This window comes from Cotesia glomerata, linkage group LG5 (genome assembly GCF_020080835.1).
Source record: "Cotesia glomerata isolate CgM1 linkage group LG5, MPM_Cglom_v2.3, whole genome shotgun sequence".
NCBI classification, from domain to species: Eukaryota; Metazoa; Arthropoda; class Insecta; order Hymenoptera; family Braconidae; genus Cotesia; species Cotesia glomerata.
This window is the reverse complement of record NC_058162.1, coordinates 8,504,343-8,531,783: the sequence shown is the minus strand read 5'-3', so window position 1 is coordinate 8,531,783 and position 27,441 is coordinate 8,504,343. Positions and strand designations below refer to the sequence as shown.

The window sequence follows — 27,441 nt, the reverse complement described above, 5'->3', positions numbered from 1 at the left end:
TTTACGATTTTTTAAATTTATTTATCAACAAGATTCAAAAAGAAAATAATCTTTTTAAAAATGTACTTTAATGTTCCAAAGTCAAATTTTTTTGAAACATAATTAGTATCCACAAACTTAAATTTAAGATAAATTGATTTACGGAATCACTCCGCTAAAAAAATTCATATTCATTCCGGTACTCTGAGTTATAGTAGTGAAAATTCACTTCTGATTTCTGACAGCATTTATTTTCAATAGGCTAACTTTTAGTCGATTTTCGTAATTTATCTCATTCAAAGAAAATTAAAAAAATTCGATACAGCTCACAAATGTTTGATGAAATTTCAACACTCGAATTTTATAAGAATTTCCAATATTTTATGAATCCATACTGAATCTGAAAGTATTCTTCTGAACTTGACTTCATCTCAATAGATTATCCTTTCTTAAATATCTTTTTTTTTTTTTTTTTAAATAGACAACTAATTTTAGCGCAAAAAATTTAGAATAATTCAAAATTTATTTATGAAATATTGAAAATATCAAAAACAACTTAAATTTGCTTATGAACAGCTAATTAAAATTGAATTGTCTGACACATGTTTATTAAGGTGTGGATGATTGAGTGTATGAAGAGAATAAATGCAATAAATAGAATGTTAATCCATACATATATGCATAAGTAGTGTTAGAAGGCGATTGCAGATCAAACCGATAATATAATACATGTTGTCGAGTGTGTGAATGATCATACTGAATCAGTCACTCAGAATCGCTGTTGTTAAATCGCTACAATATACAACACCGAGTTGCAGTACCTTCACTTTATTGATTTTTTATCTTTCTATATTGTTTATCGATCTACTCGAAGTTTAGTTTCATTTTAATAATCGATTCTTGTGCGTCAATATAAGCGCTGTGTAATGAAGATTTTAACTGTCGTCTGTTTGTTAATTGCGTAAGTACGGGATTTTTAATAATTTATTATTGTACGAAGTATCTTATCTCTCCAAGTAAATTTTCAAAGTCGGTCACGGATAAATTTAAACAACAGGTGATAAAACATTCTTTTATTGGTCGAATCTTATCAAGTTTAATTGAGCGCGCTAATTGATATTTAAATTTCACATTTTATAAAAGTCTTGTGCTTCTGATTTATCGAATATTTTTTTGAGTTTTAAAAATTATTTTATCGATGAAAAATACATTTTTAGTAGATTTCACAGAAATCTAACTATTGCATTGGTCCTCATGACGGAACTTTTGAAAAATTTTGCTATATTTCGACTCAGCTCGTCGACCGGATTCAGAAAATGCATATGGTTCAAAAGTCCTTATTTAGGTGATGTTCGATTTTTTTTTTCACGATAGTCCTAAATTAGTTCCAAATCTATAAAAAAAATTCATGCCAAATTTTAGCTCTTAATTTTAATATTAACCCCCCCCCCTCACCCGATAGCCAAAGTTTTAAATGGAAATAACACGGAAAAAGTTCTGACAATAATTTAAAATTTTTTTTCATCATGAAATAATGAACAGATCATAGCGATCAAAGACAATTCTTATAGCAAATTTAACGCTCTACAAAAAAGGTCTCTTATGATTTTTCGCTATCTTGACTGGTTCAAAAGTTATTCGGGGTCAAAATCAAAGTTCTAGTTAATTTTATGGTTTTTTCCATTTTTATCGTCATTAAATAATTCAAAAAATGAAAAAGGGTTAATATTCATATTTTAAACTTTTCTGACCTTGACATATGTTCTGATAGAAAAGTAATATTTAATTGAAAAAAGTGATTATTAAAATTACAATTAATCGAAAAAAGAACCAATATTATCATTTTTTCTTTAATCATAGATACTTTCATAAATTTGTTACATTAGTTTTTTTCAGCGCATTAGCAAACATTTGATGATGATCCTTAACCAATTGTAATACATATTGCATTTGTTTTTCATCCTTAGTATAATTTTACAAAAATCTTACACTAGTTTAACTCCTCTCTCAGCACAGTCATTCAGAACCGATAGTTTTTTGACGAACCGTCATGCAATTTTATAACTTTCATTATCAGCCCATTCAGAAGGATTAATTTGTAAAAATTCTGTTTGTAACTCAAACTTCTCAAAAAATTTGATCGATTCTGCGGTTACAAAAAAGTCGATATCGTTATGCAATAAATCGTTTACACTCTTGCTTTAAAAGCGTTTTACGCTAACTTTTTCACTTGTATAATCCTGGTCGTCTTCCGGAATAGCATCGATTGGAATTTTTTCTCTTCCCGTATGCATCTTAGCCACAATTTTTAATTTTGTTTCTAGTGGAACATCTTCATCAAATAAAGAATGACAAATTTATTGATTATTTGATTCTTATAATTTACCCAATAATACTTTTTCTTCCTCACTCTTTTTTTTTTTCAAACTGGATTTTTTTTGTTCAATTTATTATCATTATCATCGTCATCATATCTCGTTTTAATATTTTCAATAAAATCAATGCGTTCATCTGATCTTTGATTAATCAAGAATTCTTTAGAATTTTCATCGATAACGTCAAATACATTTGACGGTGCAATGTCAAATAATTTTTTCAATGATCATCCAAATTCATTTTGTTTTTTTACAGCCATGTCATTCCGATTTTTGTGTTTGACAAGTATGCGTGACTCATCGTACAATTTTTTCAGTTTATCTAGACATTTTTGCACATCTTGAACAGGAATTTGAGCTTTTTCCCAAAACACAATAATTTCATCAATGACTGCAGCAATACTTATGTATGAAACTTAGGTATGAAAAAAAAAATTAGGAAAACGGTTGACCCTGAGGGCCATCCCTGCAACTTCCCGCTACTTTCGTAATTAAGCGCTCAAAATTGCGCTTATTACGTTTTTGAACTCGAAGAGCTCAAAAATATAATTTTCGTGTAGTTTTAAGCTCTCCGAGCTCAAAAGTCTGATAGAAGTTTAATAAAACATTATTTTTTGAATTTTCAAACCGCAATAACTTTTGAATGAATGTACCGATTTCCAAGCGGTTGGCGCCATTCGATGCAGTTTTTCAAATTCTATGATATATTTTCAAACACAAATTGATCAGACCGGAAATTTCGGTGTAATTCGAAAAAAACACTTTTTTTCGATTTCTTTCGTCAACGATAACTCAGGAACAAATTAACCGATTTTGACCGGCTTGGTAGCGATCAACATGGTTTTTCGATGTTTAGAGCTGAGTAGTTTTTGAAATTGATCGGTCAAGCCGTTTAAAAGTTATTAAAAAAAAACCACATTTGAAAAAATTTTTTTTCGCAGTTTTTTTAAGATTTCTCAAAATCTATCAGCCTGAATCGGTCCAACTTGTATTGAAAATCTGAGTCTAATCGAACTCTTTCGAATGGTGCCAACCGCGATCAAATCGGTCAAGCTGTTCAAAAGTTATAAGAGGTTTACACACACACACACACACACACACACACACACACACACACACACACACACACACACACACACACACACACACACATACATACACACACACACACACACACACACACACACAGACACCATCACGGGAATAGTCAGAGAAGCTTCCTAGGACCTCAAAACGTCGAGATCTGATGAAAACTCGATTTTCGAAAAACGGGGTAAAAATAATAACTTCTCGATTTTTGAAAATTTTCAATTTTCTTAGCGGGAAATTAAAAAAACACTTTCAAAGCTTGCAATTCCGATGGTAATTTATTACCCACTATTTGGACGTCAACATCACCGATTAAAAAAATGTTTTGACGTAAACGAAAAAGCTCCATATTTTTCTGATCACTTCGAAATCAAATCGATAAAATTTATAGATTAAATTAAATAACAAGAAACCATTAGCATTAGTAAACATTTGTATATGATTTTGATAGAGTTGAGATAATAAATATAGGTTATGGGCATTTCAGAATTAATTTTGATGTAAAAAGTTAAAATAAAATCTGATAGATGGCAGCATAATTAGTTTCTAAAATGTTCTTATCCTAAAATTTAAATTTGAAACTAGAGTTTATCAATATTTTTACCGATTGAAATCAAAATCTTTTAACAACTTATCAAAAATATTTTATGTGTCTCAAAATTTAGAAAACAGTTAAAACATACGGCAGGTCAAGAATAAAAGAAAATTAGTGTAATTATTATTTTAGGATCACGATCACCTTGCAAGTTTTCTGAAAAAAAACCATCGAGATTAAAAATTATAACTCTGTTTTCATTTTTGAATTATTAAATGACGATAAAAATGGAAATAACCACAAAATTGACTAGAACTTTGATTTTGACCTCGAACAACTTTTGAACCAGTCAAGATAGCGAAAAATCATAAGAGACTTTTTTTGCAGAGCGTTATATTTGCTATAAGAATTGTCATTGATCGACATGATCTGTTCATTATATCATGATGAAAAAAAATTTCATATTATTGACAGAACTTTTCCCGTGTTATTTCCATTTAAAACTTTGGCTATCGGGTGAGGGGGGGGGGGGGTTAATATTAAAATTAAGAGCTAAAATTTGGCATGAATTTTTTTTTATAGATTTGGAACTGATTTAGGACTATCGTGAAAAAAAATTCGAACATCACCTAAATAAGGACCACCCTAACATATATATATATATATATATATATATATATATATATATATATATATATATATATATATATATATTAGGGTGTGCCAAAATGTAACTCCCGTGGAGAACTTTTTAAAATTGGAATTTTGAGTTCCGCTTTTAACAGGGGCTGCGTTTGGGCATTTCCTGAGATATTTTGGAGTGAGACGATGTATTTAATTTTCATAGAATTTTTTAACAGGCTTAGTTTAAGCACTTCCGGCCAAATTTTGAATTTTCACCGGAAATGCCCAAACTAAGCATCTGTTAAAAAATTCTATGAAAATCAAATACATCGTCTCACTCCAAAATATCTCAGAAAATGCCCAAACGCAGCCCCTGTTAAAAGCGGAACTCAAAATTCCAATTTTAAAAAGTTCTCCACGGGAGTTACATTTTTATATATATAGCATATATATATATATATATATATATATATATACATATACATATATATAGCAGCAGGGTGTCCCCAGCGGACGCCATTGTAGCATCTGATGAAAAAAATAATTCTGAGACGAAAAGTCCTTAGCCATATTTCAATTAACCGCATCGATAATTAATTATTAATTAAAAATAACGTCTCTTTATTTGTTAGAGAGAGAGAGAGCGCCAGTGTCCAGTCAAGTATGTGCCAAACAAAGACACAACTAACTGTATGACTAACTAGTTTCTATAGCTAACGTAGTCACACATATTTACTTACACATTCACACGTGCAAGCGTCTTCGTTGGAACGCACTTGACTTGACACTAGTGCTCTCTCTCTAACGCATAAAAGGACGTTATTTTAATTAATAATTAATTATCTATGCGTTTGATTAAAAAATGGCTAAGGACTTTTCGTCTCAGAATTATTTTGTTTATTAGATGCTACAATGGCGTCCGTTACTTCTGGGACATTCTGTATATATATATAATATATATATATATATATATATATATATATATATATATATATATATATATATATATATATATATATATATATATATATATATATATATATATATATATATATATATATATATATATATATATATATATAATCGGCATTGTCTCTTCTCTAACTCCCTCAATTCTATACGGATCTCAATAAAACGTACCATACTTATTCTTAGGACGATTTCTAAGGTTAAATTCTAAGATGAGCCAAATCTGTTAATTAGTTTAGAAATGAGAGCAATTCAAAAATTTTCAAAAATCGCAAAAAATTTTCACTTTTACCGTTTTTCCGTGCAATAACAATTGAACGCGATATCCTATCGGATTTCTGTAAAGTGCACCTAAAAGCTTATTTAATAAGCTTTAATTTGCATACTTATTTATTTTTTCAAATTAAATCGTTTAGGAATTAGAGCAATTCAAAAATTTTCAAAAATCGCAAAAATTTTCACTTTTACCGTATTTCCGTGCAATAATAATTGAATTCAATATCCTATATCCTTATGGAGAATCACAGACTTTATTTTATTTTACAAAACTGGACGTTCAGATTCTTATAAAAATCAAGACAACGAGAGAGAATAACATCTAGAACATATTTAATAACTGTCAGTATGGTTTCCAAGAATATGAGAATATTTATTAATAAAAAACATTCAAAATTTATCTCTGTCTCTCTTTCTCCAACGTGATTTAGTACAGGGAAATGTACTACGTTAATCAAATAAGGTTAGGTTTTAGGATTTGACTCTTGTGGTATCGGTAGTACTACCTTAATGCAACAGAAATTTTTTTTTTTTTCTGTATGCCTAGTAGTATTCTTTTCATTCGTCATGAAATCTACTTCCATTTCGGCTGCCGAATGGCCTTTTATTTTATTTAATCGAGAATTTTGATTGATTTATCAAAAGAATTTAATAATTATTTTATTTATATATGATTATAATTTTTTATCTTCTTTCTTCATAAATTTCATAATTACTTCATAAATTTGAGTCTTCAGTCACCATTTGATAAAAATAAATTTTTAATTTTTAGAACAATTCGTAATTATCAATAATAAAGTTATCAAATTTTTTAATGTTTAAAAATATTTTTGATGCTTAATAATCAATTTTTAATTAATTAATAAATGCACAATTTGTTAAAAAAAAATTATTAATTAAAATTTCACAATGCAAATTTTATTTGAAAAATAAAAAATTTTATTATAACAATTTTCTACGTCATTAAAAATAAGAAAATTCTTCAAAATAATTTTTTTAATTAATTCTGTGAACGAATTTTTCTCGTGAGTCAAGCTCTTTTTTCAATTAATGCATTATTACACATTATTTTTCAAGAAATAATTTTAGTCACAATTGTAAACTATCGAATTTCATAAATTAAATTTCGGATTAAAAAAAAAATTAAATGTTGAAATAAAATTATGAATCATTTTAAAATATTCTAACTTCTCAGGGTAGCGCAATGCCAAATAATAAATACAAATTTTCTGAACGACATATTCTCAAACATAAACCACCAGCTGCAAACAGACATCCAAAACCATGTCCGTGATGTCCAGCAGAAAATAAATGACAATGTCCGGAATGAACTGTCCAAAGTCGATCAATTATTGAGTGAGTAACATTGATAGTGTCAAAAAAAATTTTTTTATTATATTCTTCGTCATGATGGATTTACAAATTATTCATTAAAAGCTTACAAAATTCTATACTTCGATTTCATTTAACCGCAGTTTTAAAATCAGAAAAATTACTTACACGTCTCGTTTTTTACAGGTATTTTTCAAAGCTCAATTTGTAGAATACTATACTATTTTTTTCCTCGAAGAACAGAAAAAAATTCAACAATCTGCAGAGCAATATCGTGATATTTATGACAAAAATTTTTTTGTGACTTTTCACTAGATTTGTATATTTTTATTTTGAATCAATGATTTAGAAGTGATAAAATAATTTTTCAATTTTCTTCATATTCCGAATCAAAAAAAAAAAAAATTGTGAATATCTAAATTTTTCAACTTTTGTAAAATTAAAAAAATCGAATCGGTTTTGAAAGTTAACAAAAATGATCTGATTTTTTTATTAACACACAGAGTATAAATAAAAAATAGTAAAAAATTAGCCATTGAAAAAAAAAATTGTATACAAACTTTATTCATTTATTTTCAACAAACCAATATAAATTTTTTTATTGGGGTAGGCCTTAATTCCTGTGGATTTTCTTGCTTTAACTAATATGTTCTAATAACAATGAAACTCGTTGTTTATCCCAATGAAGAATAAATTCACGGATATTTATTATTTTCTAAAAAACAACGAGTTCTACAAAAGTAACAAGAAGAGCAACTACACGGAAAAAAGAAAAATACAAAAATTACATTATATAATGTAACGTGGCACTCCGTGATGAAAACTGGAAAAATTACAGTTTCAGATTGTAATTATTACAGATTTTGTAAGAATCACATTTTAAAATGTAAATATTACATTGAAAGCTTTGAAAATTAACATTCAAAGTTTGAATTTAGAAAAATGTTATTTCGAACTATAATTTTTCTAGTTTTGAATACGACGGGACGCTTATTACTGTTTACAATGTAATTTTTCGAGTTTTCTTTTTTCCCTGTATGCATAAAATAACAGATAAGAAATAATTATTAAACACTTGTATTTTATTAATTATTATTAAATTACATTAATCACTTTGCTCTCCTTTCACCTCAACTACGGACGTAACAATTATAATGTTCGTGTAATTCTCTTAACTTCTATTTAATTTTAATTTGTTTCTCAATCCGTACTGTATTGCATATAACCTTCAACTGCATAAACAGTTATTATTTCTTCTGACATGACTCACTCTTAATTATTTATTACACGGAGAGAATTTGAAAATAAATACTACTATCTGAGTATTGTAAAAACAGGCTTCATAATATGAATGATTGCAAGAACTATCCAGATTGTTAACTGTATCACCCATATAGTTACATTTACCATCTGAATAATAATAATAATTACCATCTGGCTGGTAACTTATCTGGCTGGTAACTTAAAGATCGTAAACTTAATCATAATATATGTTAACCGCTAAAATCATATTGATTATAAATTCTACAATCATGATGGTAATTATTACCATCGCAGCTAGTAATATGATACCCTTTTTTTTTTGAAAATGTCGAGTGCTGCAGTCTTATTTCTATATATATTAGAGTGGTCCAAGAAAATTATTTTTATTTTTTTTTCCAAGTGCTACTGTCTTAAAAACTTTTCTAAGGTATAAAAAAAATTCTCTCCAAAGCGTAGCTTGATATCTCAATTCTTCATGAAGCTCAATGAATTTTTATTTTCCCATTTAAATAACACGTAAAAAAATTTTATTTACGTTTTCATTCGGTAAAACTACGAAAAAAATTTTTTTTTGTATTTTTCGTCAATTATTCTTGTAGGAAATTTAATTCTCTACAAAAAAGTACTGAGGTAGTTTTTTCGTAATCCTAACAAGTAAAAAGTTATTAAGCTTTAAATACTCGCAATAAAAGAAAATTTAATCAGATATGATTTTAGAATCCACGTTGTATCACATTTTCTGTTTCAAAGTATTTGATTATGTAATTTATATTTTTTTCTTAAAAACATGGTATCGGTAATTCAGTCTGGACCAGTGATAACAAATGACAATTGAATATATCGGTTTGTTTATTTGAACCACATGTAAAATGCACTGAAGGAGATTACCAGACTTTGTAAATATACTCTAACCACTGGTTAAAAAAATTAAACTAGATAATTTACTTTTAGCTCTCTCTTGCGGCCTACATGAAGATATATAGTAAATTAAATTTTTTGTTGATAATTAGTTTTATACCCTAACCTGGCTGCATTTTAATAATTATGTCTTATAAGTAATATAAACTAAAATAAGAAATAACCAAAAAATTAAATGAGTCTCATAGATTATATTGGTTGTATGTTTATTAGCAATTTCTTTATAGTCAAGTTTATTTACTTAAATATGTGATGACTCCTGAGATAAGGCAGTTTTATGCGCGAACTCTACCTATTTATTTATCATTTTGTTATTTTTTTTCAATGATTAAATTTAAAAATAAAAGAATCAGTTCACAAATTCGTGAAAAAAATAATCTTCATTTCTTTTTTTATTAATGTAAAACTCAAATTGTTATGGAAATATTTTTTTAGTACGTCACTTCATTAAAAATTAATAATCTATAGATACACGAATACAATAAAATAGTTGCTATATATAGCAATTTATATTTTCTTATGTAAGATAAACAGATAAGTTTTGATAGAAAAAAAGTGATTTAGAGTTGGAATGTGTGAAACTAAAATGTTTTTTGTTCAAATTTTTTCTCTTTCTGTTATAATTTAATTTAATTAAAGATTATTTTAGATTAAAAATACAAAACAACACCTACTTTAAAAAAATTCAATAGTTTATAGTTAAAAAACAAAAATGTAATTTGCATGCAATGTAAAATGAAATTTCCCTAAGAATATTCATTATAGTTTTATGTAATTTTTATTTATTTATGAATTGAAACTTAAAAAAAAAAATAAAATAAATAAATAATCCTACAAAAATAATTTAATGATTTTTAATTTTTTATGTATTAATAAAAAATGTATAAAACGCTTTAAATGTTTTTAGATCATAACACATTTTAAGTGATTTAATGAAAACACTTTAAGTGCATTAAAATTAATCGCTTAAAACGTTTCCATTGAATAAAACACCATAAAATGTTTAAAAAGTGACTACAAGCTTTTAAACACTTTATGTGTTTAAAAGTAAAACACTTGAGTTTGCAGTGATACGTTCTCCTGCAAAGTTTCATGATTTTTCATTCGGTCAAAAAGCGTCCCAACATCGTGTTCAAAATTTAAATATTCACCTGTCCTACATGTTCTTAAATAAAAAAATTAAATTCAGTATACATCCGGAAGGACTAGCTTGCTCTTGATTCAGATTCCGTAATGAAGTTCAAGTTCAATTTTAAAAAATTATTGCTCATAGGAAAAAATATCCAAATTGTAATGAGAAAAATTATTTATAATTCACAGTTAATACTTCACCAAAAGACATGTGTTAATTATATTAGAAACAGTATACTTTGATAAATTTTGAAATGAATATATGCAGTTACCAAAAAAGTTTTCGAAAAGATGCTTTGAAACTATCTTCGTTCAAATTTTCTTTTGTGCGAGTATTTAAAGCTCAATAACTTTTTACTCGTTAAGATTACGAAGAAACTACCTCAGTACTTTTTTTTAGAGAATTAAATTTTCTACAAGAATAATTGACGAAAAATGCATAAAAAATTTTTTTTCGTAATTTTACCGGATGAAAACGTAAATAAAATTTTTTTACGTGTTATTTACATGAGAAAATAAAAATTCATTGAGCTTCATGAAGAATTGAGATATCAAGCTGCGCTTTGGAGGGAATTTTTTTTATACCTTAGAAAAGCTTTTAAGATGATAGGCAAAAAACTTTTTTTTTTTGGACCACTCTAATATATATATATATATATATATATATATATATATATATATATATATATATATATATATATATATATATATATATTTATATATATATATATATATATATATATATACACAATCGTAGACATTAATTTAAGTATGTTTTTGAATTTACTAGAAAATAGCCGTTTGTAAACTGGAACGTTTGTAAACTAAAAATTTTTAAAACTGAAAATGATGCCGTTGATAAAATGAGGCAATCATTAAAAAAGACAATATTAAATCATGATGAGTAAAAGTAATGCGAAATGTAAACTTGTACCAACCTTAAAATGTTATAAAGTAAAATTCAACAAACCAAAAAAAAGATAAACATTAAAAAACTCAATAGTAAATTGAGCGAATTTTTTTTTTTTTTTTTTTTTTAACCCCGCTTTTCAGACTTCTGTCTCGATGGGGGTCCGGCCGAGACCGGAGGGGGACTCCAGGCTGAACGGCACATTTAGTTTGGCATAAGTTTGGCGGTATTACATACTTTTTCAGCCTGGAGAAACTGCACGCATTTGCTTGTGCTCCACCGGTAGCACAGGGCTTGGGGAAACCATCGAAAAACCCAAACCTGTACAGCCCGGCGTGAGTTACGAGCACCGATGTTCACTGAAAATTAAATTTCAGCTCACACGGGGATTCGAACCCACGCCTCACCAGTCCCAAGCAAGCATGACAAGCGTTGTACCGCTTAGCCATGGGACTGGCTAAATTGAGCGAATTTAAAAAATTGTGATTAATAGAATGATATAATTTTAAATACGGCTAATTAAAAAAAAAGAATTAAAAAAAACTGAAATAAAAAAAAAATAAACAAATGCATATCTTGACATTAGAATAAAAATAATTTAAAAGTAAACTATTTACGTAATGTTGACATTTGTTAAAATTGGTGCATCGTGAATTTTGCCAATTCAAAACTTAGCCACGCAAATTCAGCCAATAGTAAACTTTGCGATTCATGAAATAAGTGAATGCTAAATTTTGTTAACAACCCGACTAGAAATTTCAGTGAGGTAGTGATTTAGTGCAAGTAAGGTATGCCGAATTCTAAACTTGCGGTAAGTGAGGCATCCAAACAAGGCCAAAGTTTGGGATGTAACGCAGTTGCGAGGCTCAGCCTAACTTGGCTTCCTGATTAGGCTGCAGTTTGGAAACCACACTTGTTGGTGATTATCTAAACCTCATTCGGTCCGAATTTGGCTACCTAAGTAGGCAGCATTTCGGAAACCAAATTCGCAAGGAAGAATCCAAATTTAATTCTTTCTTGGTTTTTAGCTTTTTTATTATCGAGCGAAAATTAATAATAACAAATACTTATTTTTTCATCTACTTTTACTATTTTAAGTATAAATATGGAATTTAGGACTAAATTTTTCAAATATTTCGTGAATAAAAAAAAAAAAAAATTTTTTTTGCTTTCATTAAATATTATTTTTTATTATTTAATTTTGGTTCTTCGGTAATTTTTTTTTTATTTTTTGGAGCGTTTTTTTATGTGAAGAAGTTTTTTTTTGATTGGTAGATTTGATAAGTCAAGGGGGAAGGAGATGATGTAGGAGTTAGATACATTAGTCACACATAACACAACTTTATTTCACACTCGCCTTAATGGTAATTATTAATTATTAAAAATCGTACATGTTGAATGCGAGACTCGAACACCGCACCCGACGCACGAGAGCCCTATACCATACCGCGACGCTACGCCGATGATGAGCGACTTCGTGCCTCAAGATACTTATAAGCACGACCATTGTTCGGCTTGCCTAATTTAAAACAAATAAGATTCGAATTTGGGTAGCATAAGTTCGGAAAGCCAAGTTTGCTCCAAGTTGGCTAAACTCAAGTTATCGTTACTTGAAACGAGTTCGGCATTCCCATGATATATCAGACTTAAGGAATCCATGAGACTTTCCGAGTTACGTCCAAGTTTGGCAAGCCGAACTCCAGCAATTATTTATGGTTAACTTTATTACAAATCAGTCCGGCATTTCCATAATATGCCGGACTTTGGCAATGCCACACAGTTTCAGGATCAGACCAAATTTGGAATATTTTCAGCATGCCAATTTTTGTTCTGCCTACCTTGGTTTTTATGAGGTGCAACTTAGGCAGGCCTAAATTAGGCAAACTAAAGTTGTCCCTCACTAATTCTTCGGCATTCCGAACTACAATTTCTAGTCGGGAGTTTGACATACTATTAGTAAGCCTGACTTGCATGAAATCACAGTTACTGAAGATTTGCCGAATTTGGGTGTAGCTTGGAAAACCTACGGCAGAACGAAGTTTGACAAACTATTGGTGTGCCTGACTTGCATCAACTCACGGTGACCGAAGATTCGCTGAAGTTTGGTTTGCCAAACTTGGGTGAAGCTTGGAAAACCTACAGCAGAACGAAGTTTGACAAACTATTGGTATGCCTGACTTGCATGAAATCACGGTTATCGAAGATTTGCCGAAGTTTGGTTTGCCAAACTTGGTCATAGCTTGGAAAACCAACGGCAGCCCAAAGTTTGACATATTATTGGTATGCCTGACTTGCATGAAATCACAGTTACCAAAGATTTGCCGAAGTTCGGTTTGCCGAATTTGGGCGTAGCTGGGAAAAACTACGGCAGTGTCGAACTTTGGCTTACCTAAAGTGGAATTAATAAGGCGTGAGTTAGGCTTGCCAAAGTTCGAAAAACCAAACTTGCCCCGAATTGATTGTTCGGCAATGCCTCACGAAATTTCTAGTCGGGAATTAAAATAGCCGTTTGTAAACTCAGTGGTTTATAAAAGTACCAGATTCTTAATTTTAACGCTTATTAATTTATCTACTATATATATTTATTTATGATATTTCTGAAGCTATAAAATTTAGAGACAAAAACCTTTTCTCTACTACAGGTCAGTCAAGAATTGATTTTCCGAAATTTTACTTACGGAAAATATTACGGATCCGATAATGATAAAAAAAATTCTTGTAAGGAGTAATTCATGGAGGCTTGTGTAATATGTAGTAAAGGATTTTATTTTTATTTAGTTATGTACATATCGCGTTATAGTGCCATAAGGCCGTATAAAAATTATACACCTTTGTGGCGACCGGTCACCATAAGGGCGTAAAATAGAAATCCTATTTTTTTTCTCCAAACTAAAATTTTTTTTGGACTTAGAAAATAAATAGGATTTTTATTATACAGGCATCAAGAACGCAACAAAAAAATCTGGAAAACGGTTGACCCCAAAGGCCATCCCTGTAACTTCCCACTAATTCCATATCTAAGCGCTTAAAATTGCTATTATGACGTTTTTGAGCTCTTCGAGCTCAAAAATATAATTTATATGTTATTCCGAGCTCATAGAGTTAGCTGCTCTAAGCTTTTGAGCTCTTCCAGCTCAAAAGTCTGATAGAAGTTTAGTGAAACAGTATTTTTTGAATTTTCAAACTGCAATAACTTCTGAATGATGAATCGATTTTCACACGGTTGCCAGTATTCTACGCAGTTTTTCAAATTCTATGATTTAGTTTTGAACACAAACTGATCATATCGAAAATCTTAGAGAAATTTGAAAAATTCACTTTTTCTGAATTTTTTCGACAACGATAACTCACGAACCAATTAACCGATTTTCACGTTCTTGGTGGCGATAGATGTGGTTTTTAAGGCTCTTATAATTTTTCCATTTCATCAAAAACGATCCAAGAAGAAATGTCGAAGTTATGTAAAAAAAACACTTTTTTCGAAATTTTTCGTTTTCGATAACTCTCAAACGAATCAACCGATTTTGACGGAACTGATGGCAATCGACGTGGTTTTCTAAACTTAATAGCATATTAGTTTTGAGAAGTGATCGGTGAAGCCGTTTTGAAATTATTCTAAAAAAACGATTTTTTGAAAATTTTGTTTTTGATATTACTCAAAATCTAGCGAACAGAATCGATTCAAATTTTTACAAAATTTAATTGCAATGATACTCTTTGGATTGCCACCTATTTCGTACGAGTCGGCCGAGCCGTTCAAAAGTTATAAGAGGTTACATACACACACACACACACACACACACACACACACACACACACACACACACACACACACACATACAGTCACACGGACACCATCGCGGAAATAGTCAGGGAAGCTTCCTGTCACCTTAAAACGTCGAAATCTGATGAAAACTCAATTTTTGCAAAACGAGGTAAAAGCAATAACTTCTTGATTTTTGAAAATTTTCAATTTTCTTAGCGGGAAGTTAAAAATTAAAGTTTTATGTAAGTCCGAAAGAGGCACGTCGATAGGAAGCAAATGAAAAAAACATGGCCGACGTGTCAGCTGAAGGCAGAATGTGGTTGTGTTGTTTATAGTATTTAAAAATGTAATTAATAAACGTACTTTCGACTAGGTATAAAGAAAAATCTTATACACCACACGGGAAGATAATTGAAAGCCCTTGTAGTGTAATACTAATATATTATTCTCACCTTGAGAAAATTTTTCTCTTGAATATTTGATATCGATTTTATATTATTTTAGCTTGCAATTATAGATATTGAATGAAAAAAATGATTCAATATTATTTGATCTTCCCATTTGACATGTTAATCACTAAAAATATTAATGAAAATTTACTTCTATCGAGATATTTAATTTTTTGGAGCAAGAGAGAAATTTTCTCAAGTCAAGAAAATTTACTTCTATCAAGAACTAAATTTTTTGGAGCAAAAGGCTGAATTTTCTCAATACAAGAAGATTTTCTTGACTTAAATTTATTTGAACTTTCAGCCGAAATTCGACAACGTCCGATCCCATTACCGAGCAGCGGACAAACAATAATCGTTAATGGCGGTAGTAGGTCTTCACACACGGTGCTTTCAGGTACGACCCCCGATGGCGAACCATATTTTCGAGATATCGAGGATCGAGTTGATGGAAACTTTTTGCACCGCACCGAGACTATTTACAACCCGAAGCTCAGAAGTATGGAAAAATATCATTACACCCTTGACTTGACCAAGCCTAATGCCAAGCCCGTTCTGGTTTCAGACACAATCGAGCCCAATGGTAATAATTAATTAATTTAATTATAAATTCAAATTGAGAAATTGATTATTTGCTTTTGAATTGTGGATTATGGTACTGAAGAAAAATATAGGCTATAAATGTTGCCGAGTCATTAATTAATTTGTTTTTTGTTTTTTGTTGCAGAGAAAGCCTGAAATTTTGATTTACTGTTGGGTTAAATATCGAAATATTATTGAAATCAATATCAGTATGTAGAATAAAAAAAATCTGGAAAACGGTTGACCCTAAAGGCCATCCCTGCAACTTCCCGCCAATTCCATACCTACCCGAGTCGAAATCTCCAACGTTATTCCAACGTTTCCAACGTCTCAAACGCGATTCCAACGTTTCCAACGTCTCGAACGTGATTCCAACGTTACAAGCGTTCTCGATTTTTTTTAATTTTCAATTTTCTTAGTGGGAAGTTAAAAATATTAAATGAAGGAATCCCACTTTGAAAAAATTTGGAAGGGATCGGGTTCAAAGGTGGTCGATTTGGAGTGAAAAGATCACTATACATTATATATATTTTTTGTCTTTCATGTCTAGATATATTTTTATTTATTTGTAAAGTTCAAAACATTGAATTAACGCTTGTAACGTTGGAAACGTTGGAATAACGTTGGAGATTTTGACTCGGGTAAGCGCTTAAAATAGCACATGATGTTTCTGAGCACTTCGAGCCCAAAAATATTATTTGTGTGTTATTTTGAGCTCTCCAAGCTCAAAGAAATAGTTTTTATATGCTTTTGAGCTCTTCGAGCTCAAAAGTCTAATAGAAGTTCAATAAAACAGTATTTTTTGAATTTTCAAACTGCAATAATTTCTAAATTAATGAATCGATTTTCATGCGGTTAGCAGAATTCCACGCAGTTTTTTAGAATCTATAAAATACTAATGAACATAAACTGATCGAACTAAAAATCTTAGAGAAATTAAGAAAATTCATTTTTTCCGAATTTTTTCGACAAAGATAACTCACGAACCAATCAACCAATTTCCACGTTCTTGGTGGCGATCGACGTGATTTTTTGAGCTCTAATAATTATTTTATTTTGTCAAAAACGATCCGAAAAGAAATCTCAAAGTTATGTGAAAAAAGCACTTTTTTCGAAATTTTTTGTTTTCGATAACTATCGAACCAATCAACCGATTTTGATGAGACTGGTGGCAATCAACGTGGTTTTTCAAGCTCAAGAGATGATTAGTTTTGAGAATTGATCGGTGAAGCCATTTAGAAGTTATTCCAAAAAAACGATTTTTTGAAAATTTTATTTTTGAGATTTCTCAAAATCTAGCGAATCGAATCGATTCAAATTTTCACGAAATTTAATGGCGAGGATACTCTTTGGATCGTCACCTATTTCGATCCGATCGGCCGAGCAAAGCCGTTCAAAAGTTATAAGAGGTTTACATACACACACACACACACACACACACACACACACACACACACACACACACACACACACACACACACACACATACACACACATACAGACATACATACATACATACAGACATAGTGACACTCTTGCGGGAATAGTCAGAGAAGCTTCCTAGGACCTCAAAACGTCGAGATCTGATGAAAACTCGATTTTCGCAAAACGGGGTAAAAGCAATAAATTCCCGATTTTTGGAAATTTTCAATTTTCTTAGCGGGAAGTTAAAAATGGAATAATATGCCTCGATTTTTTTAGTGATTTTTAGAAGTTATCTTAATGGCAATTAAAAATATTTAGCATGATAAAATTTTCTGCAAAAAAAATTTATAGAAAAATATGTATCTATTTTTGCCGAAAATTCATATGAAATATTTGTTATGTTTGTCTAAATGTTATATATATTTATTCATATAAATAAGAAAAATTATATCGATTGAAAGCAATCTAAAACTCGCTTGAATAACTTCGTAATTTTTAACTTTCCGCTAAGAAAATTGAAAATTTTCAAAAATCGGGAAATTATTAGTTTCACCCCATTTTGCAAAAATCGAGTTTTTATCAGATCTCAACGTTTTAAGGTCACAGGAAGCTTCCCTGACTATTCCTGCGATATTGCCACTATGTCTGTGTGTGTGTGTGTGTATATATTAAACCTCTCATAACTATTGAACGGCTTGACCGAATCAATCACGTTTGGTGCCATTCGAAAGGGCTTGACTGAAGGGCTTGACTGAACTTAGGTTTTGAATATACTTTGGAACGATTCAAACCAGTAGATTTTGAAAAATTTTGAAAAATCTCAAAAAAAAATTTTTTGAAATGTGGCTTTTTTGGAATTACTTTTAAGTGGCTTCACCGATCAATTCAAAAATCTAATCAGCTTTTAAGATAAAAAGAAACCATGTCGATCACCGCAAGCCTGTCAAAATCGGTTGATTCGTTCGTGAGTTCGTGAGTTCGTGAGATCGTTGTCGAAAGAAAACCGAAAAAAGTGTTTTTTCGGAATTACTTCGAAATTCCTGGCTCGATCGATTTAAACTTGAAAATCTTTGTGGGGTTTCAAAAAGTGCGTCAAATGCTGCCAACCGCGTAAAAATGGCTTTGTTCATCCAAAAGTTATTGCAGTTTGAAAATTCAAAAAATGATGTTTTATTAAACTTCTATCAGACTTTTGAGCTCGGAGAATTTAAAATGACACGAAAATTATATTTTGAGCTTAAGTATGGAATTAGCGGGAAGTTGCAGGGATGGCTTTTAGGGTCAATCGTTTTCCTAATTTTTTTATGAATTTTGAATAAATATTGTTAAATTACAAATTGTTCTTATTTATTTATTCATTTACATTTATAAAACATATTCTTAAAGCGTAAGTTTATTATTTATCTATAATTCAGTGAAATTTTATTAATATATTTTCTTGTTACCATCATCGCTCGTAATGATAATACCGTCGTCAAAAATGTACAGTAGCTTTTTGCACGCCTCATAGCGCGAAGTGCGTGAGGTTGTGCTTTATACTCGACTCGTCAAGGTCAAGCAATTTTGTGATGTATAAATGTCTCTATCACAACCATATTACACAATAATATAAGTAGATGTACACCGAGAAAACACTTAAATTAAACCATCTTTTACTTTCTAAAATCATTTCATGTAGCTATTTTGAAAAAAAATTAGGAAAACGGTTGACCCTGAAGGCCATCCCTGCAACTTCCCGCTAATTCCATACCTGGGCGCTTAAAATTGCATTTACGGCGTTTTTGAGCTCAAAAATACAATTTCTATGTTGTTTTAAGCTCTTCGAGCTCAAAAATATAACTTTTCTATGCTTTTGAGCTTTTCAAGCTCAAAAGTTTGATAGAAGGTTGATAAAACACTATTTTTTGAGTTTTCAAACCTCAATAACTTTTGAATGAATGAACCGATTTTCACACGGTTGGCGGCATTCGACGTAGTTTTTTAAGTCTTATAAAAAATTTTTAAGTTTAAATTGATCAAACTAGAAATTTCGGAGTAATTCCGAAAAAACACTTTTTTAGGTTTTCTTTCCTGCACGATATCTCTCGAACGAATTAACCGATTTTGACCGGATTATCGGCGATCAGCGTGGTTTTTCAAGGTTAAAAGCTGATTAGTTTTTGGAGTTGATCTATAAAGCTGTTCGAAAGTTATTCCAAAAAAACGACTTTTGAAAAAATTTTTTTTTTCAGTTTTTTTTAGATTTTTCGAAATCTATCGATTCGAATCGATCCAAAATCTAAGTTTGGACAAGCCCTTTTGGAGTGACCGGAACCTGTATCGTAGTTTCTGACGATGCAGGCCACGGCTGATGTGAGCTTGCTCTGCCGAGGTGTAAGTTGCAGCAGTGGATCTAGTCCGAGCGAGTCTAGTCCGTCCGTGTATTCCGGGACTGGCTAAGTGTCGGCTAGGCCTCAGGGAACTGGGGTAGGAGTACTATCTCCGAGGGTACACCCGTTCCTAGTTATGGCAATCCGCTCCACTCCGTACGATGCGCTGGTGAATCAAAAAGTATGAGTAATTCACAGGAAACAAACAAGAGTGAAAACGGGCCTCATGCCCAGCAAGACGCACTGCTACTTAGTGCAAACATGAAGAGGATAGATGCTCTGGTACATCTGGAGAAGCTAGTCAGTGGACTGCAGGACTTTCTCCAAACCAAGCAAAATGTCCACAAGGAGATCAAGTCGAAGTCGACGAACATCTGCAGTGCCCTGAGAAGGTTCAAGAAACTGGACAAAGAGTGGCAGAACATCCAACAGCAATACGGTAATGTCATAATGAAGACGAGTGCGACAGCGGTTTCACCTGCAAAAGCCGACACGTTTGTCGAAGAGATGGACACAGGTGGCGAGAGTGACGTCGAGTCAGTTGTCGAAGACGGTGAGGAAACTGGAACTGATATCAGGCCTGGGAAAAGGAAGGAGCGAAATTCCCCAGACTCAATGACCAGCCGTACTAAGAAGAAGAAGGACCTTAAACCAAGTCCTCCGAAAAACGCGGTAACACAGAACGGCGAAAAAAAGGAGGTGAATGAGTGGCAAAAAGTTCAGTCAAGGAAGTCCAAGAGAGAGCAAGCAAAAGAAAAGCTCCAGAAGCAACCGCTGAAGGAGCCCAGGCCAGAGCCTAAGCGGAAAAAACCGCGCAAACGGATCAGGCCGGACGCACTGATCATCCGCCCAGCAGAGACGGCAAAGTAGGGACAATTAAAATTCGTAAGGCCTACAGAGGTACTCAGACAGCTGTTGTGACACTAGCAGCAGCTGCAGCGCGGAAGATATTGGCAGAAAGCGGTAAAGTCCGGATCGGCTGGGCCAACTGCCGAATCAGAGCTACGAGGAGACCAATCCAATGTTTCAAGTGCTGGCACTTTGGACACCATGGATCCCAGTGCAAGAGCAATGTGGATCGGTCTAAGCTATGTATTAGGTGCGGACAAGAGAGACACAAGATTGCTGAATGCAAAAACCCAGCGAAATGTGTATTATGCGCGGACCAAAGTGCGGAGAACGCAGCCCATCATGCCAGCGCATCCAGGTGCCCAGTATTTAAAGAGGCACTCCAGAAGATAACAAACAAACAGACATGAAGATATTGCAGCTAAACCTAAACCATTGCGAAACTGCACATGATCTGCTTATGCAAACAGCAAGAGAACTAGAGTTAGACTTAGTAATGATAGCAGAGCCATACAGACACCTGAATACCCAGCCTTGGGAATCTGACAGCACCGCCAAGGCTGTCATCTGGTCCTGTGATAAGCATCCCTTCCAGAGGATAGTTAACAATGATAATGCCGGCTTTGTAGCAGCAACAGTTAACGGCATCCGTTTCTACAGCTGTTATGCACCACCTAGCCTATCCATTGTTGAATTCACTGAATTCTTGGACAAACTGACCGAGGACGCCAAGCAGCATTATCCAGTCGCAATTGCCGGTGACTTCAACTCCTGGACAGTAGACTGGGGCAGCAAGCAGACCAATGCGCGAGGAAAAGCATTACTAGAAGCTTTTACTACACTAGATGTAGTCCAGCTCAACAGTGGTGATACGCCAACCTATACTAAAGGAGAAGCAAGCTCTATTGTGGATCTCACTTTCGTCAGCAGCAGCCTCATCAGTGGGAAATACGACTGGAAGGTGATGGATATCTACACAGCCAGCGACCACAAGGCAATTCTCTGGGAAATATCACATGACCGGAATACAAGAAGACCAATCAAGTCACTCAATAACATTGGATGAAAAGTAAAGTCTGTTGAAACAAGCACATTGGTTATAGCCCTGAATAGTGAACTGATTACTACTGGATCCGCAGAAGAAATGACCAAGGACCTGATGAAAAGAGTTGTCCAGGCCTGTGACGCAAGTATGGTCCGGAAACGCAGCATAAGCCAACGCCCGGCAGTACACTGGTGGAACGACCACATTAGCGTTCTTCGGAAAGAGTGTCTAAAGAAAAGAAGAATATCCCAGCGTGGCCTAATTCTGCGGAGCTGGTCGCAGAGTACAAAAAAGCCCGTGGATCATTGAACAAAGCCATCAAGGATAGTAAGAGGCAATGCTGGAAAGAGCTCATCAACGAGGTGGACAAGACCTGTGGGGTAGACCGTACAAGGTGGTCATGACTCACCTAAAAGTCAAACAAATGCCGGCACCCACATGCCCACAACTTCTGCAGAGAATCGTTACCGCGCTGTTTCCGCAGCAACGCGAGCTTCATTACCAGTTAGCTCAAGGCGAACTGGAGGGCATTCCACCTGTCACGGAAGAAGAACTGACGGAGGCTTGCAAACGCGTAGGGAATAATAAAGCACCAGGATTAGATGGAATCCCTAATATTGCCTTAAAAACAGCTATAAAGGCAGCACCGGCATTATTCCTGGATGTTTACACCACCTGCCTCAAAGAAGGGATTTTTCCTCGAAAGTGGAAACAGCAACGGTTAGTGCTACTTCCTAAAGGGAAAAAGCCACCGGATGAACCGTCATCTTACCGCCCACTTTGCATGCTAGATACAGCGGGTAAGATATTTGAACGCATAATTCACCAGAGAATTGAAGCAGTAGTCGACCCACTCCTGGCAGACAATCAGTATGGATTTCGGAAAGGACGATCAACCCTGAACGCAATCAAACTGGTTGTTGATACGGCCAAGGAAGCAATCGCAGGAACCAGATGGAAGGGTGGAATGAAGAAGTATTGCCTGGTGGTGACTCTAGACATCGGAAACGCCTTCAACTCCGTCAATTGGGAATGCATCATGCAGGCCCTCCAAGAGAAGAATGTACCAGAATACCTTTTTAAGATCGTAGCAAGCTACTTTGAAAACAGGGTCCTGAAGTATGACACGAAGAACGGTCCGAGGGAGTATGATATTACTGGAGGTGTACCACAAGGTTCAGTTCTAGGCCCGCTCCTGTGGAATATTATGTATGACGGTCTATTAAGTCTAACTCTGCCAAGAAACGTCAAACTCGTAGCATATGCAGATGACGTAGCCGTAGTGATCGATGCCAAACACCTGGACGAGATAAACCATATGTTCGATCTCACTTTTGAGCGCGTTAACCGGTGGATGGACGCAGTGAACCTGCAACTGGCGCAACACAAGACTGAGGCAGTGCTTATTACCAGCAGAAAAGTGGTAGAGACCATTAAGCTGAAAGTCGGCGAACAAGAAATCACATCACAACCTTATATCCGATATTTGGGAGTGATGCTTGATGCCCGACTCAACTTCAAGCAGCAAGTGGAACATGTCAGTGCCAAAGCGTTTGTAGTGAGGGCTAGTCTCGCACGACTGATGCCGAACGTCGGAGGCCCAAAGTAGAGCAGGAGGCTATTATTGTCATCAGTAGTCAAATCGGTGCTCACTTACGGAATATCCATTTGGGCCGACGCACTAAAGACGCAAGAATCATGTAGAAAGGCTGGACCAGTATATCGACTGAGTGCCCTACGAGTAACTAGCGCCTTTCGCACAATATCAGAGGAAGCAGTGTGTGTTATTTGCGGTACTCTGCCTCTCAGAGTCCTAGCTGAGGAAAGACGGAACCTATATCAACGGAAAAGGTCAACCACACTGAGCCCTGAAGAACTTAGAAGGGAAGAACGGCAACACAGCATCGCAAGATGGCAACAGGAGTGGAATTCTGCAGAGAAAGCTCGGTGGACGTACCGTCTCATACCTTGGATTGATGTGTGGTTCAACCGGAGTCACGGTGAGATCAACTATTATTCAACGCAGATGTTATCAGGACACGGATGTTACCGGAAGTATCTTCACCGCTTTAAGCACGATGATACCCCAGAGTGCCCGTCCTGTCCAGGGGTCAATGAAGATGCGGAGCATGTTTTCTTTGTGTGTCCACGTTTCAACCAACAGCGCGATGAGTTAGAGAAGATTCTGAAAAAGAGAACCCAACCAGAATCAATAGTAGAAGCAATGTTGCCGTCAGAAGCTGCCTGGAACGCCACAAGCACTTTTGCTACAAAAGTGCTTACAGAGTTGCGATCCATTGAGAGGAAAAGAGCGAAAGACAGAATCTAGAAGAAAGAAATAACATCTTAGCCACCAGAAGGAAGAGCGGCAGCTAATTCCTCCCCCTGCGAAGAAATGCCTTACGGCGGTACTATGGGGGATCAGAGGATAGAAGAGAAAGGGGTTTAGGGTTTAGTGGGTAGGGGCGTCAGCGTCGAGTCGCCACATATCCAGGCCAAACAGCTATGCCTAGAATCCGTAAAAAAGATTCCCCCCCCCCCTAAGGAAAAAAAAAACACACACACACACACACACACATACATACATACATACATACATACATACAGACATAGTGACATCCTCACGGGGATAGTCAGGGAAGCTTCCTGTGACCCTCAAACGTCGAGATCTGATGCAAACTCGATTTTTGTAAAACGGGGTAAAACCAATAACTTCCCGATTTTTGAAAATCTGAGATTTTCTCAACGGGAAGTTAAAAAAACGTTTTGAAAAGAATTTTACGTGGACGTCCGGATGTCACCCCATTTTGGATGTACCAACGGTTACTCCCGAACAAATTGATATTTCAAGACCGGGCCTTTTTTAGGTAGATTTTGTTAGAAATCTAACTATTGCATTAGTCCTCATGGTGGAATTTTCACCTGATTTTGCTATCATATGTCATAATTAGTCAAATAAGTTCCAAAAACACCATTGGTTAAAAAATTTATATATGTGTATATATATATATGTAATATAACCATCCTTGTCATCAGGATACCTCGAAAAGGATACCTCGTTGATGAAAAAAGCGTTTTTCTTAAACAAATTCCGAAATTTTTTATCTGATCAATTCACGGTTTGAAATTCATCATAGAATTCAAAAAAACTGCATCGACTGTTGTCAACTACGTGATAATCGGTTAACTCGTTTGAAAGTTATTGCGGATTGAAAATTTAAAAATTACATATTTTATTTAAAATAAAACAACAATTTTATAAAACAACATTTTTTATTCAATAAATTAAATAACATGAATAAAGAAAATCTCATATCACATGAAATCTACCTTCCATTTCGGGTGAGGCCGAATGGCATTTTTATTAGTTTAAGAATGCGATGAACTGGGTCCGTATTTCATATCAGTAGCCTAGTTTATGTATTTTTTTTTTAATTGAATTTTTATTAAGATTCATTACGATACAACTGTACAAAGACAAACGAATTTTTCTTATTTGTCACGTGAAAACTATGGCGCTACTTGATCAAGCTAGATTTTTTTAGTCTGCATGCACAGATGACAAAAAAAAGGGAGCTGATATTTAAAAAAAAAATACTCTGTAAGAAATGACTTAATTATAATTTTTTTTTTTTTTAATCAATTACATAATTTATTTTTTCTTAAAAAATGGATGAGCGTTATGAGGCGTGCACTTTTGGATTTCCCAAACTTTTTATTATTGCTCTACTTGTACACCTCTCGGTTTTTTACAAAGCTGATTCCTCTTTTTCCTCCTTAGCTTTATGCTGTATTTTTGTATCTCTCATTTTTGCCCTCAGTACGTCCCACCCGACCGTTCTACAGTATTGTAACTTCATTTTTAATTTTTTGTGGCTGTGGACCGACTTGTGCTTTCTGTACCGCATTTACCCTGAACTTCACCTCTCAGGCTGTTGGAACAGAATCATGGGGAAACCACAGAGAAAATCCATGATAGTACAGTCGGAGCTGGGCTAGGTCTACAGTGATTGATAAGAAATTCTTCTTTATCGACCACTGGAGCATAAGGCCCCTCTTCTAGTGTGCAGAGATCCCTCACGCTAGCTAACGCCGACTAGAGTGGTCACCCATCCAAGTTGTTGCTTAACTGGGTGATCGCCCAAGTCACACATGTGCTGCCCGGCTATCTCTGCCACTTTCAGAGCCTGGAAACGTAACGCACATATTTTTTTTTTTTTCAATTATAATCACTGAAAAATATTGGTGCGTGCCGGGATCGAACCCGGGTCCCACTTTCGAAAAGCGGGTACCGAACCGATCAGGCTACTGCCAGCCTCCATGTACAGTAGTTTAATATTTCAGTATTTTCGGTAATAACATAAAAAGAAGATGTCTTCTATCCTCCTATTCTATATAATTGTCTTATTGACCATTTTTCTAAATGACTTTTTATATTATTACATTTTATTTTGTTTTTAATCAAAAAAAAGTCTATTGATTATTTGAATATTAAAAGATTATACTGGCGAATAAATATATTTTCATTCTGAGGTATTTTAAAAAAATTATTTGGAAAATCTAAAAGCGCATGTCTTATAGTGACTATTTATTTTTTGACAGTAAAAATAAATTGTCTAATTGATTAAAAAAAAAAAAAAAATAGAAAAACGGTAGACCCTGAAGGCCATCCCTGCAATTTCCCGCTAATCGACTATAACACCTATACAGAAAGTTAAGAATACTACAAAAGCCAATGAGCTACGTCCAATAAATACCTCACTGGTATTATATTCGTTGACTTCGCTCGGGCTTTCGAGACTATAAATCGTAAAAAATTTTTAAAAATACTTTTTAAACTAGGCATAAGGGACACAGTCCTTGGATGGTTTGAATCATATCTACTGTTACGGCAACAAAAAACTAAATTCGAAGGAGTATTCTCTGACGAACAAAATATCGATTTCGGTGTACCCCAAGGTTCCAAACTAGGGCCGATTCTGTTTAATTTGTACATTAATGAAATTATTAGTGTTTTAAAAAATGATTGTACAGATATTAAATTATTCGCAGACGATATGATGATTACTATTAGTGATTATAATCTAGAAATTATTGAGAGGAAACTAAATGAGTGCTTAAATAGACTAAATGAATGGTTATGTAATAATCAACTGAAAGTAAATGTTAAAAAAACCGTATATATGATTATACATGATCAGAGAACAAAAAATGTAAGAAATAGTTGTAATTTAGTATTAATTGGTCAAATATTAAAATGTGTAACTGAAACTAAATACTTGGGTGTAATAATAGACGACAATCTTACTTTCAAGAGAAATGTAGAGTATGTAAATAGTAAAATTTCTAAAAAAATTAATTTGATACGACGCCTAAGAAATATAGTTTCGAGTTATACTAAATGTTTAATATATAAGACTATTGTACTACCATATTTAGAATATTGCAGCACAATAATGTTGAACTACACTAATAGTGATTTGGACTGTTTACAAAAACTTCAAAATATAGCCATGCGTGCTATTCTAAATGTTACTAAATATACAAATTTACGC

At 33.3% G+C, this 27,441-nt stretch overlaps 1 protein-coding gene across 1 annotated transcript; it reads left to right on the top strand.

The window, feature by feature from the left end:
- The first annotated feature begins 718 nt into the window (after positions 1 to 718).
- LOC123265614 lies at positions 719 to 16,382 on the top strand. Its single transcript, XM_044729407.1, has 4 exons — positions 719 to 940; positions 7,043 to 7,203; positions 15,921 to 16,199; positions 16,344 to 16,382. The coding sequence occupies exons 1-4, from the start codon at positions 906 to 908 to the stop codon at positions 16,352 to 16,354; spliced, it is 486 nt and encodes a 161-aa protein (XP_044585342.1). The 5' UTR covers positions 719 to 905; the 3' UTR covers positions 16,355 to 16,382.
- Positions 16,383 to 27,441: the final 11,059 nt, after the last annotated feature.

Excerpts from the sequence above, each read along its gene's own strand:
- LOC123265614 (XM_044729407.1), top strand. The coding sequence starts at position 906 with ATGAAGATTTTAACTGTCGTCTGTTTGTTAATTGC. Across the intron at positions 941-7,042 it reads GTCGTCTGTTTGTTAATTGC|GGTAGCGCAATGCCAAATAA; the intron begins GTAAGTACGGGA and ends CTAACTTCTCAG. Across the intron at positions 7,204-15,920 it reads CAAAGTCGATCAATTATTGA|CCGAAATTCGACAACGTCCG; the intron begins GTGAGTAACATT and ends TTGAACTTTCAG.